Raw genomic sequence first — 19,496 nt, 5'->3', positions numbered from 1 at the left:
TGATTAACAATGACTGTAATTAGGAGATACTTATGTAGGATATAATATTTTAGTTTTTTGTAATTTATTAGTAGTAAACTCTAAGTGGTCTCATGCATATTTTGATATGGGTATACTTAATTTAGTATGAGATGTATAAATACTCAAAATTATGTTGATTCTAATACTTTTTATTCGTTATAAATATATTTTGTTTAAAGATTATTTTTATTATTTAAAGATTATTGTATGGTATTATTATGTATTTATTTTTATTTTATAATAATTAACTAATTTAATTAAAAATATAGAATCATATATATAATTATATTCTTAAATATTAGGTTTTAGAAAAAAAGATTATTAGAATATTATATATACATATAAAAAAAATGAGGGACAAAAGGCTACACCTATATAGAGCACCTATAGGTATACTATTTGTTATGTTTATAAAGTGATGCAGTTGCCTTAAAAAGTGTAGCCTATTCTTTTGAATTCTGGTAACCATTAGTGCTGAAAAGCATATGCTTTGGTCATGAACAGCATCACTTAAAAAGTGCACCCTATTCTCAAAGGCTAGAACATAGCATTTGATATAGAAAAGCGTAGCCTTTGAGAATAGGCAACGCTGGTATAGACATCCCCCACAAAAGCATCTCTGAAGCCTAAAAAGCGTAACCTTTGTCTAAGGCATCATTTTTTTTTATTTTTGCCTACACTTTTTAAGTGTACTTGAATGGGTATTTTCTTGTAGTGTCAAATAAAATCTTCTGACAACTTAAGCATTCTTAATCTCATTTATTTAACCTACCCTAACATTATTTAATTTTTACTTACATTAAATTAACACAACTCCTCCTAAGAAAATGTTAAACAAATTTAACCATTAATTTAACGAAAACCCTAACAGAATGATAAACTTACAAAATAATCTAAAAAATTATAATAACCATACTAACAAACCAATCCGATGATAGTAGCTACGGAGACAGCGCAGGCAGAGAGAGAGAGAGAGAGAGAGAGAGAAAGAAGGTAGAGAGAGAAAGCACTCGCACAAGTGAGGGAGAAGGGCTTCATGTTTGACTTTAGCCCCAATTTTACGGTCGGATTAATCCGACGGTACGTCACCTAAACGGCGTGTTTCATTAAACCTTCATACCATCGGATTAATCCGACGCTAAAATCGATGGTAACATTGGCCCACATAGCATTCGTTTTCCCGCCAGTAGTTACTGTTGTTGTTAGCGACGGAAAACCTAATCCGACAGTAACCTTTGATTGCGACGAATTACTTCTCCTTTCCGTCGAAAAATTCGATACTAAATCCGAATCTACCAGTCGACGCTAGTTCCGAAGATAAATTCCACAGTACCCAGAGTTTTTCTTGTAGTATATTGAAACAAGACTAGCGACGGCGAAACCCACTTTGGCGAGAGGGTGCCCAGGCAACTGAGTATGTGTCGGCGAGGTAGAAAGGTGACGAGAGACACAGGCGTGGGGTGGGTAGGAATTAGGGTATTAGTGGAGGCTAAGACAAAATTAGGGTTATTTCAACAAATTCACTATTCACAGAAATTTTACGGGTCCCCATGAAGCGGATATCTCAATATTCACTCAATCTCTATTTATTTGTAGGAGTAGGTTCCCGTTTCCATAAAAATTTAATAGATCTCTATTTATCTTTCTGTTACAGGTAATCTCCGTAGATACTGCAAAGAGGTAAATACCAAATCGGTACCCGAAAGATTCTGGTGATGATAAAATGGTACCTGATTTTTGTTATTGACCAAATAGTCCTCAAAAGATTTTAAAATTTAACAAAATCACCCCTAACATGAAAAGATGATGTCACAGTGAACAGAAAATACTAATGCATGTGGCTGTCAGAAGAGAGCTCTGGCGACATTAAAACCACCACCAATCCCTCCTCTTCCTCCTCCTCCTCCAACCTATTCTTCTTCTTCCTCGGCGCCGGCGAGAGAGGCAGGACGCATGCGACGGCGACGTAAGAGAGTACGACCCACTGTGGCGTAATGGAGGAGGGCGACACATTTTCTCATGGCCGCTGCTTCACTTTCAAATCTCTGTTCTCCTCTCGCATCAACTGCCACGCGCCACCTCCACCACCACCAACTATATCTCCAAACCATCTTTTTTCCCTCTCTTCTACAACAAAACCCTCCCTAAACCCACCGCCACCACCACAACACGTGCCGCTAGCTCCCACAACCACAACTCTCCAATCCCCAAGCCTAAACAGCACCAACACTTGTCTCTCTTCTCCTTTTCCGATGACGACGAAAAACCACGTGAAGAGTGCAGCATCGCTGGAATCTACGGTGACCTCGAAGCCTCCCGCCTCTGCTACCTCGCAGCCCACACTCTCCAGCATCGCGGTTAAGAAGGTGCCAGCTCGACCAGCTCTTTAGTCCTTTCTTCGCGTGCGTCCTCCCTCGCCGGCGCCGAAGAAGAAGAAGAAGAAGAAGAAGAAGAAGAAGAAGAAGAAGAAGAAGAATGGGTTGGTGGTGGAAAGGAGGAGGAGGAGGAGGAGTTGGTGGTGCTTTTTAACGTTGCCGGAATTCTCTGCCACCGTTGAAGCTCTCTTCTGACGGCCACATTAGTACTTTCCGTTCACTATAACGTTATCTTTTCATGTTAGGGGTGATTTTGTCAAATTTTAAAATTTTTCGGAGACTATTTTGTTAATAACAAAAGTTAGATACCATTTTATCAGCGTTAAAATCTTTCGAATATCAATTTAATATTTACCTCATACTGCAAATAAGGATATTTTTGCCATTCCCATTCCTGACTTCTGGCATAACATATATTACTTTTGAGTTGGTCGATGGGGTGTGCATGTTTTCCTTAGTCATAGCAAGGCTTGATCACGTGACTTGACCTAATAGTACATTGATGAAGAATATTATTCTTACAATTGATTTAGTCGAATATTGTTCTCTCTTTTACGGATTGTATATTTTTATGTATTGATTACATAGATAAACCACAAAAAATATATTCAAATTATTTTTGCACCAATAAAAATATTTTTAAATTTTGTTATCGATAAAAATATCTTTAAAATTTAAAAATACAATAAAAATGTCTAACGTTAAATATATATTTTTAAAATAATATTTTATAAATTGAATTTTGATACAATTTTTTACAAATATAATAAAAAAGCAAATATTTTTATTTTTAAAATTTAATAATTTTTTATTAAATATTATATATATATATATATACACACACGTATATATTATGATTTTTTTTATCAACAATCAATAATACTTTCAAAAAATAAAAAAATTAGAGATCAAATTTTTATCCATTTTTTTATATATTTTGTAAATAATTATCTAAATATTGTTATAAAATTTTAGATAAAATGTAGAAGTGATTTGTCAAACACAAAAAGTATTTAGTATTTATAAAAAAATAATATTTTTTAATTATTTTTTATCATATTTTAAATAATTTTAAGATATTTTTATTAATAACGAAATTTAAAGATGTTTTTATCAGTATTAAGATAATATGAGTATATTGTTGGTGATTTACCCTTTACATGGACATGGACTACTATTTTTTTTTTCTACGAACTTAGTACACTGCAAATTTGCAATACAAATTAAAGGCGGCATATGAGTATATATTGAGTATATATCGCAGCAGGACTAAACAATACATACATACATACATAAGATATATAACTCAGCTATAACTATATTATATATATATTGAGGAAGAACTAAGTGTGGTGCGTTTCAGCTGCTGACTTTGAAAGATTATTATTCCAATAATCTCAACTTAAAGCCGCGGCTACACAAGCAAAGAATATAACAAATAAATTAAAGCAACAATTACGAACTTCGATCTCTTCTTCTCGCTGTGAAGTAAGTAGTGCATCACACTGTAACGTACTACGAACTATACCCCTTCTCTGCTACCATTCTTTCTTTTGATGAGTTACACTCAAGAACTATATATTCAATCGATTGATTCGTTGAATTTAAAGTCATTTCTGTCTCTTTCTTTTATTTCTTTCTCACATCATACTCATCTTGCATGTGTTTTTGGTGCTATAATGTGCAGACAACACCATAGCTCATATATATAGGAGGAAATTTCCGTTCAAACTTTATTTTTCAGGTATGCATTGTAACTTTTCTAGTTTAGGATGGATTTTTTTATCCCAGTAATGCTATATCCACTTTACTACTGCAGGACAATTAAGACTTAGTTAACTTACTCTCTGTAAAATATTAATGAGGGTAACCTATATATTATTTGAATGATAAGGGGGTAGGCGCACAAAAAATTAGTCCGAACTTGTCTTATTTAATATTTATTAATTATCACAATAGTTAATGAATACTAAATAAAATAATATTTATCTGTTTTTGATTAATTTATTTTAGTTATCAAATATTTTTGTTATTTTAAAATTAATTAAAAAAATTTATATTATGAATATAAAAATTCGTTACTTCTTGGTTGTATAATATTTGGGGATTTTTTTAAATAAATAATTTAATTATTTTAATCACCTAAATATGTAATTTATAGCATATTTATCAATTTATATCGCATTGATTTATTTCGTTTACACTATAAAAAAATATGTGTATTTGTAAATAAAAAAATATAATTTTAAAATAATAAAAAATATTAATAATTTAAATTAGAACAAACTCTTAAAAATAAAATATTTCAAATAATAAAAAAGATTGACGATTTCAAAATAACAAGAGAAATAGAAATTTTAACTTACTGATTAATTGATTACTGGATGTATCACGTAATTTAAAATTGTCTATTTAAAATCATCACAATTTTAAAAATCAACACATATTTCAATAATTAAAATAATTAAATTATTTATTTAAAAAAATTGCTATAATATATGGAACTAAGAAAAACAACAAAGAAAAAACAAGTGATAGAGAAAATGGGATGGGAAAAAAGTTGTGAATTTTTTTTTTAATTGTTGATACATAAACTAAGAAAATTTGTTTACATAAACACCGAAATGAAAATAAATATAGTATTATCTTTTTATAAAGAATAATGTTCTTGCGTAATAAGTTTTAATTGAGGTATAATTTATTCGTTTAAGTTGAATTCGTTTTTACATGGATGAGGTATACGTTGATTTAAAAAAAAAAAATCGTAGTGGTGAACACTTATAAAATTATTTGTAACGTTCAAATAAAAAAGAGTATTGAGATGAGTATAATATGTATTTAGAATGAATTTGTATCTTTATCCCGTAGGATTTTACTGTGTATACAGAGGTTATTAGGTTTGACTTGCCCTTGGCCTATTGGGTTCTCCTCGTATTCTTTTGGTAACTATCCGGAGGAGTTATCTTGTGAGTGAAGTGCACAATTCTTGATAACCGTACAGACAACTGGGCAAGTGCCTTTTTGAAAGGTGAGGATTTAGATACATTTATTTTTATGTTAAAATTGATAATTTAAAATTATTAATAATAATTTAATTAAATATATTAAATTATTTAATAATTTTAAATTAACAATTTTATATGAACTGTACGTGAATTTTTATTTTTTTAGAATTAAATGATGAAGTTTGGTTTTGTTAAATAAGCCGATTTAAGGAGATTTTGTAACTGGGTAACAACAAACGGATCAAATAATAATAAAAATAATAAGCTATACTAGCACAATCCTAATGTTATATTATTGGAATTCTTTTTCCCTTCACCACGTTCCAGTGCCCCCCCACTCCCCCGGGGTTCTCTCTCTCCCGCTATTCTTAATTTTTTATTAGTCCAAGTTATTATGCTTTTGAAACATGCCTGCAAGCCTGCAGGTGCTTAGATATATACTTTTGTATATTTTAAATGTAACTTGCTTGCGCTAACTTTTTATAACATAAGCAAGTTTATAACGGATTATTGGACATTTTTTACGGTAGTTTCTCTTTCAGTCTTAGTTAATAAAAAATTACTAGAGAATTATTAAAATTTATTATTTTTTATTATTAATTAGTCATTAATATTTAAAAGTATATGTTAAAGTATATTATTAAATTATTGAATTAAAAAAATTAGATTTATAATTAAAAATAATAATAAAAAATAATAAATTATAATAGTCTTATAACATTTTTTTAGATAATATTTATTTTTTGAAACTAAAATTTAAAACTAAAACTTAATATTGTATTTAGTGATAAAAAAATTATTAGAACTAAAATTTCAGTCTTAAAATATAAAATTTCAGTACAATATTTGAGTCTTTTCAGCAAAAATCTCCATTGTGCTAAACATACTCGATCCTGCGTACGAGTGCTTCCATAAATTCCTAGTCTCTGTTTCTCCTCCGTTTCTATCTCTCTTTTAACCGCAGTCTTATTAGATAATACTAACACATCATGCCCTAGCAATTTCAGGAAGAAATTAAAGAAAGAGAAAAAAGAGCAAAAGAATTTTTTAGATTCAATGGCTGCAAATTCGATGATTACAATTGGAGGACGAAGTATCTTAAAGCCGCCATTTTTCGATGGTACAAATTACATTGATTGGAAAGAAGATATGAAGATATTTATACAGGCCGTGGACGTCAAACTTTGGTTTATCATTAAAAATGGACGAAACATTCCAAAAATAGTTGTGAATGGAAATGAAGTGGAAAAACCAGAAGATGAGTTGGCTGAGGAAGACATGAATAGTTTGGGGCAAGATTCAAGAGCAAAGCACATGTTATGCTGTGCTGTAAATTTTGAGACCTACGAAAGAATCTTAAAGTACAAAACCGCCAAAGAAATGTGGGATGAGCTTGAAAACAGGTTTTGACCAAAATCATATATATATATATATATATATATATATATATATATATGAAAAATTCTACCCAACTCTCTTTTAATTATCTCTATAATAAATCTAATAGTTATCGGATGAAATGAATTATTTTATTAAGATAATTAATATTAACTTTTAATTTAATTTAAATTTTGACAACTAAACTAATTAATATAGTAAAATCACTTGAACTTCATAGTTCATACATATAAAATCACACAATTCTTTATATCAAGTCTATTAATAATTATAAAATTTACCTTTATTCAATTAACATTTTTTCACTTTTTTGTTATTTTAAATTTATGATTTAACTTTTTGGTTTTCCTTTTTATTTGTTCGTTTTAGTCTTTTTATTTTTGTATTGTTAAATCTAATTAATATAAGTGTGATTTTTAAAAATTAAAAAATTATAAAATAAGATCTTTTTTGTAATTTTTATAATTTATAAAAAAAAGTTTTATTATATTTAATTAATTTAGTTGTCAAAATTTAAGTTAAATTAAGAGTTTTTAACTATGATAATATAATTAATTTTATCCAATAATTATTAAACATGTCATAGAAAATAATTTACTTTTTATTTAAGAAAAGATTGAATAAAATACATACATATATATAACTTTATTAATATTCATTTATGTACTGTTATATATTAGAGGATAAAGCCCTTTTGGTTAGTGATGTACTGTTATATATTAGAGGATAAAGTCTTTTTGGTTAGTGATAAATTTTAGTTTACTGTTTGTTACATTAGATAGATAGAGTATAATTAATTATGACTTACTATTATAAGTCAATTGAGTAACGTTACTAGTGATACCGGTTATTATATATATATAAACACCAAGTTAATGTTAATGACAAAAAAAAATTACTTTTTATTTGTTTTAATATGGTATCAGATGAATAATCACTTTCGCTATTTCTCTTTCTTTCTTTCTTTTTACTTTCCAAAAAAATTTCTATTTTTAGGAAAACCTTTTTTACTCTTGTACTTTTCTTCCACGATTTTAGCCTGATTCCTTTCTTATCATAGACGATCTCGCGAATCCCTATTTTCTTCATCAAGCTGATGGTCCTGGACTCGTTCTTGTCTCACAACCCCTAACCAGTGATAATTATGATTCTTGGAGTTGTGCCATGGAGCTCGTTCGTTTTGTTAAGAACAAACTTGGCTTTGTTGATGGTTCATTGTCTTGTCCGGCTGCAGGTTGCTCTCTAGACACGCAGCAACAATATGGTACTCTCTTGGATTTTCAATTCGCTTTCCAAAGATATTGTTGGTAGTGCTATGAGGTCGCGAGTAGCTTCGGAGGCTTGGCAAGACCTTCGTAAGCGCTTTCAACCGCGTAATGGTCCATGAATTTTCCAACTTTGATGTGATCTGATGGCACTATCTCAAGGCTCTGACTTGGTGAGTGTTTACTTTTTCAAATTGAAGTCTATTTGCGATGAATTGAGTGCATATCGTCCTATTGTTCAATGCGGTTGTGGTGGTCTTCGACCTTTGCAAGATTTTCATGATAGTGAATATACAATGTCGTTCTTAATAGGACTTAATGAACACTTCTCTGCAATTCGAGGTCAATTGTTACTCCTGGAGTCTCTCCCTTCTATTAATCGGGTTCTTTCATTAATCCTCCAAGAAGACAAACAGAAGGAGCTCTGTGTCAAATCCCTTGCCTCTAATCCTCTTGCTTTTGCTACTAAGACTGAATTTAAGCCAAAATCAACCAAGAAAGATCGTGATAGACCTTTGTGCTCTCATTGCGAGGTTCTTAGACATACAGTTGATCGATGCTTTCGTATTCACGACTTTCCTCTAGGATATGAAAAATTCAAAAACAAAGGTCCTATTAAAGATATTGTAAATCTTGCTTCGACCAATACAAACGCACCTCTTCTATCACCAACAATTTCTGATCCACCAATGACGCAGACACAGTGCCAACATCTATTAAGTCTTTTATCCTCTCCGGTTGTCCAAGTCAATGCTCCTGCCCCTGTGCAAACTGATGCACATGCTTCTAGTACTATAGGTATCACTCTCTTTGCACTAACGAGTTTACAATTGCCTAATGGTTGTTGGATATTGGATTCTGAAGCATCTAATTACATTTGCATTCATTTGTTCATGTTTCATGATTACAAACCCGTGTCGAATTCCTTTATCACTTTACCAGATAATTCTCACATACCCATTATTGGCATAGGCTCTATAAGAGTGACACCTCAATTAGGCATTCATAGAGTGTTTTATATTCCTAGCTTTGCACTCAATTTACTGTCGATTAGTACTTTAGTTACACCTTTAGCTTTGATGTTACATTCTCATCTTATTATGCTTTAATCCAGGACAAGAAGTCTCTGAGGATGGTTGGGAGGATTGAGTTGGAGAAATGACTTTATGTCTTTTATCCTACTCAGTAGGTTACCTCTAATGACAACATAATTTTTTTTTTGACAATCATTGTAGTCTAGTGTCACCTTATATATGGCATTCCTGTTTAGGTCATTTGTCACCCAATGTACTTGGTATTGTAATAAATAGGGTAAAGTATACTTTTTGTCCCTGAAATTTGGCAAAAGTTTTAAAAAATTTTTAAATTTTATTTTGTTTCAATTTTGTCCCAGAAGTTTTTTATTTGTATCAAATATACCCTCGACAGCTCAATTTTCAAAATATTTAAGACCAATCTAACAATAATATATGAAAATTATGCTTAATTTACTTGTGTTGAGGGTTGTTCTTATGAAATTGTTGTTAAATTGGTGTTAAATTTTTTGAAAAATTATCCGTTAGGGGTATTTTTGATGCAAATAAAAAACTTCTGAGACAAAATTGAAACAAAATAAAATTTAAGAGTATTTTTGAAACTTTTGTCAAACTTCAAGGATAAAAAATATATTTTACCCTAATAAATAAATCTAAAGTTTCTTGTAAGTCTTCTTCTTTGATGCAAGTACATAACTGCTCCATTTGTCCTTTGTCTAAGCAAAGTAAATTGCCTTATATTTCTAACAATTATTTTGCAACTAAACCATTTGATATAGTGCATTGTGATGTGTGGGTCCTTTTCAGACAATTTCTTATGCAGGATTTAGATATTTAATTACCATTATGGATGATCATAGTAGGTTCACATGGCTCTCTTTTCTCCATTCTAAGTCCGAGGCCACAACAAAGTTGCAACAATTTTTTGAGATGGTTGAAACACAATTTTCCATTATCGTTAAATGTTTGAGATCTGCTAATGCTAGAGAACTTGCATTAACTGATTTTCTATTTTTCAAAGGTACTTTTCATCAATTTTCCTGTATTAAGACTCTACAACAGAATTCTATCTTAAAAGAAAACATCAACACTTGTTGAATGTGGCAAGGGCCTTGTATTTTCAATCTCGTGTCCCTCTTTTCTTATGGATAGAATGTGTATCTACTGTAATCTATCTCATCAATTGAACACCTGCCAAAAATTTGGAGTTTAAATCTCCATTTGAGAGACTTTATTCTACACCACCATACTACACAAGGCTAAGGGTATTTGGTTGTCTTTGCTTTGCATCTACACTTCAACCTGGCAGACACAAGTTTAGTTCTAGAGCAACTGCCGGTGTGTTTTTGGGTTATCCTCCTTACTACAAAGACTATAAGGTTTACGACCTACAAAAGAGGTCTATCATGAAAATATATTTCCCATTTCTTCTGATGAACAAATTTTTGCTTCAATTGACCCATTCTTTGACCTTGTTTTGACAAAGCCTCTGTCTGACAGCAACATCGCATCATACACTCCTCCACTAATTGTTGATATCCCTCAGGTTTAACTGATACCTGTAGATCGAGCATTCTCCATTAGCTCAGCATGAACCTAGTCCACCCTTTGTGTCTAGAAGATCAACTAGACCATATAAAGCACCTTCTTACCTGCAACAATAACATTGCAATCATGTAATTTTCTCTACTACTCAATATCCAATAACTGCATTTATAAAAAATTGATTGTCAATTACAGAAGTTACGTAATGAATGTGAATTCTATTTTTGAGCCTAAGTTCTACCACCAAGCAGTACCTGTTCCTGAATGACAAAAGGCTTTGAAAGCTGAGTTGGATGCTATGGAGGCTAATAAAACATGGAATTTGGTACCCTTTCCACCAAACAAATACACAATTGGGTGTCGATGGGTCTATAAAGTTAAGTATCTAGCTGATGGCTCAGTAGATAAGTATAAGGTGTGACTAGTTGTAAAGGATTACACTCAACAAGCTGGCCAAGATTTCATTGAGACCTTTTTTCCTGTTGCCAAAGTTCCCTCTATCAGAGTACTCTTAGCTGTTGCTGTCATGAACCATTGGCACCTATTCTAATTGGATATCAACAATGTATTTTTAAATGGGGATCTTGATGAAGAAATATACATGGATGTACCTTTGGGGTGTGCCACGAAGGAGGAATTCCTTGTTTGTAGGCTGAACAAGTCAATATATGGATTAAGGCAAACCTCCCGACAATGGTTCACCACTTTTTCTACTGCACTTATTTCTGCAAGCTTCACACAGTCGCAATATAATCATTCCCTTTTCACCAAGGGTTTTGGGACCTATTTTTGTTATTCTATTAGTATACGTTGATGACATTATACTTGCTGGTCCCATTGCAAGTATCTTGAAGAAAAGAAAGCTTCAAATCAAGGTAAATTTAAGTTGAAGGATATGGGACTACTAAAGTACTTCCTTGGCCTTGAGATTGCACACTCAAAGGAAGGTATCTTTTTCTCCCAACAGAAATACACACTTTCCCTCCTTGAAGACACTGGCACCTTGGCCTCCAAACTAGTCAAAGTTCGACCCTGCTGTGAAACTCAACAGTGAGGAGGGCGAGTTATTGCCGGTGTGTTATTTAATATAGAAGGTTGATTGGAAGGCTGTTGTATCTAACATTATCTCGACCAGACATCACATATGCTGTAAATAATCTTAGCCAATTCGTATCCAAGCCTCGAGTACCTCATCTTCAAGCAGCACATTATCTCTTACATTACCTCAAAGACACACTAAGATAGGGTCTGTACTTTGTAGCATCATCCCTTTTGTTGTTAAGAGCTTATGCTAATGCTGATTAGACTTCACGTGTGGATACTAAGAGGTCAATTACAGGTTATTGTGTGTTTTTTGGAAACTCTTTAGTGTCTTGAAAGTTTGTCAAGCAAAGTACATTTTCGAGATTCTCAGTAGAATCAGAATATAGAGAATTAGCAGCGATAGCTATTGAAGTAACTTAGATGAGAGGACTTCTCAAAGACTTTCACATAAACATAGGCCTTCAACAGTGTACTATGACAGTTAGGCAGCAATTCATATTACATTTAACCCCACCTTTCATGAGTGCACAAAGCACATAGAGTAGGTGGATTGTCACTTTGCTAGGCAAAAGGAACAAAAAGGGACAATATAATAAAGCTAGTTTATATGAGGACACAACATCAATTAACAGACATATTAATAAAGTTCCTACCAAAAATAAAATTCCATGAGTTTGTTGTTCAAGATGGGAGTTAGAAACATTTACTTTTTATCTTGAAAAAGAATATTAGAGGATAAAACCCTTTTGGTTAGTGATAAATTTTAACTTACTGTTTGTTAAATTAGATAAATAGAGTATAATTAGTTATAATTTGCTATTGTAAGTCAATTGAGTAATTTTACGTGATATCGATTATTATATATATATGAACACCAAGTTAATGTTAATGACCAAAAAAATCACTTTTCATTTCTTTCAATATTTGATGGAATAAATTAGTACATTAAAATAATGATATATTCTTCATGTATATGTATTATTACCTGATGTGCAAATTATATTTGTTAACTTTTACAGTCATGGAAATAATGATGTGTACAACTCATCAACTCCTGAATCACATCCCTCAACTACCAATTCAGACCTACCACCTATTTGGCGTCCTGGCGGTGTTTTCTTCGAGGAAACAAGTTGAGTGCAAACCAACCTGTTTATTTATATTAAGAACGATAGATCTTTGCACATCAAGATCCACCTTCAACGCATGATATGATTGTTTATGTTTCAGGAGATGCAATGGGCTATTATCTCAACAACTGTGTGCCCCTTTACAAGCATGCACTACAAGGCAATTGGAAAAAGGCCAAGGCTATCATAGTTAAAGATCGAAGGTTGAGGAATGCAGCCATAGCAAAAGGATCGACTACACTGTTACATATAGCAGCAAGTGTACGTGGGGGTGCAAAACATGTTCACTTTGTGAAACAATTGATGGGGGAATTGAGTCCAGAGGACTTATTATCGATAGATGAGAATGGAAACACTGCATTTTGCCTTGCTGCTGCAGCTGGGAACATGCAAGTTCTTGACTTGATGAAAGATAAGAATCCAACAGTTGTACAGGTTAGGGGTAAAAATGGAACCTACCCTCCTGTTCAATTTGCAGCATTGCAAGGAAGATGTGACGTGGCTTCGCATCTATATGAAAATACCGAATTCGGACATTATTATGATGATGAGTTGAAACGATTGTTCTTCACTTGTATCAACACTGGTCTCTACGGTATGTAATTTTTTTTTCTTTTTTTTTTTTTGGGTCTCCCTAATATTATCTTTTCTACTATTAATAACGAATATGGATATGGTTAAAAAATTTAAGACAAATATTGATCATAGGAATTAAAGGGAAACAATACCAAAGAATTTGCAATAATCGACTTAACAAAGAACATGAGTATCAGATAAATTTTATTTATTAGTTAATTTTTTAAAAATTATTTTATTGATTTTGAATTTTATTTAAACTTTAAATTATAAATTTTTAACTCTATATTCTAAACACTAAAATTGGTTTTCGTATACTTTTTTTTTATAAATATTAGTCATTTATCAATGCATAATGTTAAGGATGAATATTTTTAGTATATAAAAATAGAAAGTTAGTATTAATTTAAATGTAAAGTAAAAGCAAACATTTTTCTTTATAACTTTTGTCAATCTACTTTTCAAATATTAAATACACAATTATATGTTAATAATTTAAAAAAAAAAAATTAAGGGTGTATTATTTGTTTGAGGAAAAAAAATGAAAAATGAGAGCAAAGGAAAAAAATTGCATAACTGTTTTAGTTTTCATTGTTTGGTCAAAAAAATATTTTAAAAAAGGTTAAATGTGTAAATAAGTAGGTCGAATATACTAAAATTTTTTTCTTTTTAATATTATATAAAAAATAAAAAAAATGTGTCATCTATTAATACTCTAATAATATTCTCTCATTTTTAATATATTTTATAATATATAAAGGTAAAATTATTCTTTCATAACATTGTATATTATTTTTTTCCTTCTTAATTTTCTTTCACTCAAATATTCAGGAAAAATAAAAGTACATTCAACTCATTTTTTTCTTTTTTTATTCTCTTCATTCTAATTAAATAAAGCCTAAAAATGTATATGTACGTGACTTATAAATTTAATAAAATAATTTGTTGAATATCTTGAAAAAAATAATGCAAAAAAATGAAACATAAAAAAAAAGCAAATGGACTCATCATTGTCTCCTTTTGCTTTTTAATTATTTTAGAAAAATGATGAGACAAGGAACTGTGTGATAGGTCATAAACAGGGTAAATGATTAATTGATAAGAATAATTAGAGCATGGGAGTAAAATATTTTAATTAAAAAACAGCACTATATAAGGGAAAAAAAAGGAAGAGCATACCAACATTTGCTTAAAATAGAGACTGTTCTAAGGGTTACTTGAAATTGAGTTACTTTGGGATTGAACATGAAATTTAAATTTTTTTGGGACAGTATTTGATGTTTAATGGTATTAAGGTGTCGCTGTCCGAATTTTTCGTAAGAAGATGAGAGTGGTACTTATAAGGAATTCTAATGCTTAAGTTAGTAAGGATGTTAGTGGATTTTTAGTAGATTGAGTTCAAAGTATATCTGAGAGTGACGGAATATTTATAATTGTAGATGTAGAGTCAATAATTACTTTTTGAGTAGTCCCATCTTTGGTGGTGGGTTGGTTATTCCTTTTTTGGTAGAGAACTTGTTGAGATCTCTTTTATAGATGAATAATAGAGATTGTAGGAGTTAGTTATTGATTTAAACGAATAGAGTTAGGTTAACATCATTGCGTCCGACCTCTATAAGGTCGAGTAGGTGTCGACCTCGTCCATATTTGTTGATTGGACTTTATTCACTTTGAACTTGACAAACTTCTTATGTCCAAAACTTAGAAGAGTTGATAAGACTCTATAATTTCCTATCTCGTATTTTTAATTATGTTCTTTCTCTTTTTTATAATTCAATAAAAAAACAGTTAAGAGAATAAAATTTTATTGAATTTATCTCATAACTTTACTTGTTGACTAGTATTAAAGTTTTTTATGAGAATTCAAATGCCAGTTTTTATAACATTTTATATTGTAAATTAATTAAAGAAAAAAGGATAAATAAGTAATTGATCTTTTGGTTTATAGACATTTAAATTTTTTGAAGATTTGAACATTTTTAAAATTTGGACACATCGATCCCTCTGTTCACTTAAGTCTGTCAGACCCAATAAAAAAATCTAGTATGACTTTTGTTGTACTAACCTGGCCGATATACAGATGCACATGTGGAAAAATTTTTAAAATGAGACAAATTAGGTTCAGAAATTGATATATCTAGATTTTGAGAAGGTTAAGGACTTAAATGTATTTTCAAATTTTTGAAGATGTAAATATTTATGTGCCAAAAAGTTAAGAACCTATTTGTCCTTTTCTCTTAATCAAAATTATTTTTACTTTTCCGAATATTTTGAACTTCTGACATTAATATTTTGCAGGTTTAGCCTTAAAATTGGCCACAGATCGGCCATATTTAGCTTCTATGAGGGATGAGAATGGTGAGACAGCTTTGCATCTCTTGTCTAAAAGCCATTTGGATTCTTGTTGCCAAAGTCCACAACATCAAAGCTCCATAATCAAGATTAATCCTGGTAAAGTGCAAAATTTTATTTGTTTATTTCAGAAATTTACATTGCCTAAAAATAAGATTTAAATAGCAATTTGTTCAAATAGCAACAATTTTTTAACAATTTTACACACTAAATCTTTATTCATTTTTGAATGTGATGGGGAAATCAATGTTCGACATACAACGACTAAAAGTAAGGTTAGCTAGATGCTTTTAATTGTATAAGTTTTGAACCCTCACCTAATTGTAATAACTATCTCTATTGAAAATATTTATTAATTATTATATATATATATATATATATATATATATATATATATATATATAGATTATGTAATGAAAAAGTTTGAAAATGAAAAGTCCCATCCAAATTTAACAAGAATAAGACGACTTATATAAAAGTGATTCTCATGAATAATAAGGTAAGTTGATTATTTGTCATGATTCTTTTAAGTAATACTAGGTCCATTTTATAAATATTTTTTGTTCATATTTTAAGTTTATTTGATAAGTAAACCCTTGTACGAATCAAAGACAGATAAGTGCTAATAGCCTTTATATTTAATTTGTTTTATATTGTGATAATAGCCAATATATTTGTTGGTGGATTTGACTATTACTATATTGTATTTATGATTACATTCAGTATATATGTCTGATTTATTGAAGAAAGTAAATTATTAAAACAAATTAATAACTATTTTAGAGTTAATCCAATTAACACTAGATTAAAAAAATCAAACAATGCATAACATATTTTTGTTATTAATCAAATTATTATAATTCAAATTAATTTTAAAAATATAATTTAAAATTATAATTTCAATCTTATCACGTGCATGACACAGATAATTAAACTTGTTATACATATATATTCTGGTGAAGACATTACAATTATCTTGGTACGATGTTGATAATTAGAGGTCGTTAGATAATAATTTAATCAAACATAGTCAAATCATTTAATAATTTTCAACTGCTAATTTTAGCATCAAGACAGCAGGTGGTATTGAGTTTCCACCATATATTCTAGAGTTCTTTTGCAGATTCTTTTCATTTCAAATAATAAAACTTTGTATTACACAGGAATGAAGCAGCAGGTGGTTTTTCAACTGGTTAAGAAGCTTTGGAGCAAAATTCTTAAAGAGGAGTCCTCAATGCGAGAGATATTTGAAACGCCAAAGGTCCTTTTTCAACTGTTATTTGCTGCAGTAGAAGTTGGTAATTTTGGGTTCTTATCAGAGATTCTTAGTGCTTATCCAGACTTGATATGGACAATGGATGAGAATACAGGCCAAACCATAATTCACAAAGCTGTGATGCATCGCCAGGCAAGCATCTTCAATCTCATACATGAGATAGGGTTTGTGAAGGATGTTATAGTGACTATGATAGACACAGAAAGTAATACTTTGTTACATTTGGCTGCAAAAAGAGCACCACCACAAAGACAACTTGAATTAGTATCTGGAGCAGCATTCCAAATGTGCCTTGAGTTAGTATGGTTCAAGGTACGTGTAAATTAAAGATTTGCATGTCCAGTATTGGTATCATTATTGTTTTTAAAGAAGGTCTTAGGAGGCAACACTACCACAACCAGCATTGCAGCCAACACTTTTTATACTGTTGACTGAAATTGACTGCTATAGTATTGATTTCTTAGCATAAATCTTGTTTTAAATTGATGAATATGATCATAAATTTCCAATGATGAAGTAGTAACCGCATCTGTGATTGCATCCGCAATTTAAAACTATAATCGTTCCAATGATGAATATGATAATAAATTTCCTTGCATCGCATCATACATAATCAGAGTATTTAACAAAAATTGACGATGTTAATGTCTATTTCATGCAACATCAGGAAGTGAAGAAGATAATACCACCATCGTTCATAAACTATAAAAACTCCGCTGGTAAAACTGCTAGTGAATTATTTTCAGAGGAACATAAGGAGTTGCGAAAAGATGCAGAATCTTGGATGAAAAGTACAGCTGAGAATTGTATGCTGATTGCAACCGTCATTGCAACAGGGGTGTTTGCTGCTGCAATAACCGTGCCAGGTGGTGTTGATGATAAAGGGGGGAAGCCAAACTACTTGGGCAAAACATCATGGTTCTCGGTGTTTACAATCTCAGATGCAACTGCATTTATCTCTTCAGCAGCTTCAATATTAATATTCTTGTCCATTCTTCTTTCGCGTTATGCCGAGAATGACTTCTACAAATCATTGCCCCTGAAACTCATATGTGGATTGGTGGCTTTGTTCTGCTCAATAACAAGCATGATGGTAGCATTTGCAAGTGCCTTCTTCATTACTTATCATCACTATGCCTCAGATCTTGTTCCCGGTTTCGTTTCTATATTTGCCTCTTTTCCAGCACTTATATTCTTGTTTCTCCAGTCTTCATTGTGGTCAGATCTAATGCATTCAACCGTTTGTTGTAGGAAACTTTTTAAGCCAAGCAAAAAGATGCTTTACGCACTAGAGAACTAGAGAAAATGTAATGTGACTGGATACTTAGTCAAATTTGTATTTCATGTTGAAAAAAAATGTTGTGCTCTGTGCGGCATGTTGATCAGCAAAATTGTAGTTGAAATAATTGATTTAGCTTGGTCATATGACTCCATGATTGAATAATACTTTGTTGCGTTTCGCTTGAAAATAGTTGCAAATGTGCCTTTGAGTTAGTATTGTTCAAGGTCACTTATAAAAATATCTTTATGTAAAAATAATTGTTAAAATGTGAAAACAATTCAAAACCTTGTATGGTCATTCCAAGGATCAACGATCATGAATTTCATCCCTTGCTGCGGATTAGGAATACTTTCAAGCCAGGCAAAAGTATGCCTTGCGTGTAGAACAAATATAAGGTGAAATTTGTAGTATATTTAGTAAAATTTGTAGTGTGTTATAAAATAAATAAGGAAGAAGTAATAAAATAAAAATATAAATAGAAAATACTACTATCACTATTTACCAATATTATTATATTACTATAAAGATAATATATTAATATTATATTAGTAGTATGCGAAGAAAGAAAGTAAAGAAGTGCTTTAAGAAAGAGAGAGAGAAAATATTTGCTTTATTATTGCTGACTGTGTCTAATACACATGCCATACTATCTCTATTTATACATGTACAAGCACTTCATTTTCAACTCTCATTTAATTGGATTTTGTCTTGAAAAAGATTCCTTTAGCATTGAGAAAGATAGCCACCTAAGATATACGTGGTCATCCATCTTTATCACAATACTCCCCCTTGGATGACCACTTAGAATTATTGCCTCGTTAAAACCTTACTAAAGAAAAACCCAGTGGAAAAAAAACTTTAGTGAAGGAAAAGAATACAATATCCTTTGTGATAGGGACTGCCTCATTAAAAACCTTGTCAAGAAAAACCCGATGGGAAAAAACCTGACCAAGGAAAAAAGAGTACAGTCTCCCCCCCTTGCCGACATCATTTAATATCTCAAAATCGGCGCATCCCAATCTCATGTACCAATCTTTCAAAGGAGGATTGAGTGACTTTATGAATAAATCTGCCAGATTGTCACTTGAACGGATCTGTTGGACATCAATTGTCCCTTGATTTTGAAGATCATGAGTGAAGAAGAATTTGGGAGAAATATGCTTTGTTCTATCACCTTTGATGTATCCACCCTT

The 19,496-nt window shown here is 31.0% G+C and overlaps 1 protein-coding gene across 1 annotated transcript; it reads left to right on the top strand.

Moving 5' to 3' along the window:
* The first annotated feature begins 3,665 nt into the window (after nt 1-3,665).
* On the top strand, nt 3,666-18,489 carry LOC112741837 (uncharacterized). The gene is made up of 9 exons (XM_025790968.3): nt 3,666-3,884; nt 4,084-4,140; nt 5,284-5,424; nt 6,409-6,804; nt 12,707-12,819; nt 12,918-13,412; nt 15,692-15,844; nt 16,909-17,333; nt 17,689-18,489. Exons 4-9 carry the CDS (start codon nt 6,458-6,460, stop codon nt 18,319-18,321), a joined length of 2,166 nt encoding a protein of 721 aa, XP_025646753.1. The 5' UTR covers nt 3,666-3,884; nt 4,084-4,140; nt 5,284-5,424; nt 6,409-6,457; the 3' UTR covers nt 18,322-18,489.
* The last annotated feature ends 1,007 nt before the right edge of the window (nt 18,490-19,496 follow it).

The sequence above is a fragment of the Arachis hypogaea genome, chromosome 14, assembly GCF_003086295.3.
Source record: "Arachis hypogaea cultivar Tifrunner chromosome 14, arahy.Tifrunner.gnm2.J5K5, whole genome shotgun sequence".
NCBI lineage: Eukaryota > Viridiplantae > Streptophyta > Magnoliopsida > Fabales > Fabaceae > Arachis > Arachis hypogaea.
Note: the sequence above shows the minus strand (reverse complement) of the source record. Positions and strands in the feature narration are given on the sequence as shown.

Bases quoted from the DNA above. Each gene is read 5' to 3' on its own strand.
- LOC112741837 (XM_025790968.3), top strand. From the start codon at position 6,458: ATGGCTGCAAATTCGATGATTACAATTGGAGGACGAAGTATCTTAAAG. The intron at 12,820-12,917 runs GTTGAGTGCAAA...TTTATGTTTCAG, and splicing joins TGTTTTCTTCGAGGAAACAA to GAGATGCAATGGGCTATTAT. The intron at 15,845-16,908 runs GTAAAGTGCAAA...TGTATTACACAG, and splicing joins CATAATCAAGATTAATCCTG to GAATGAAGCAGCAGGTGGTT.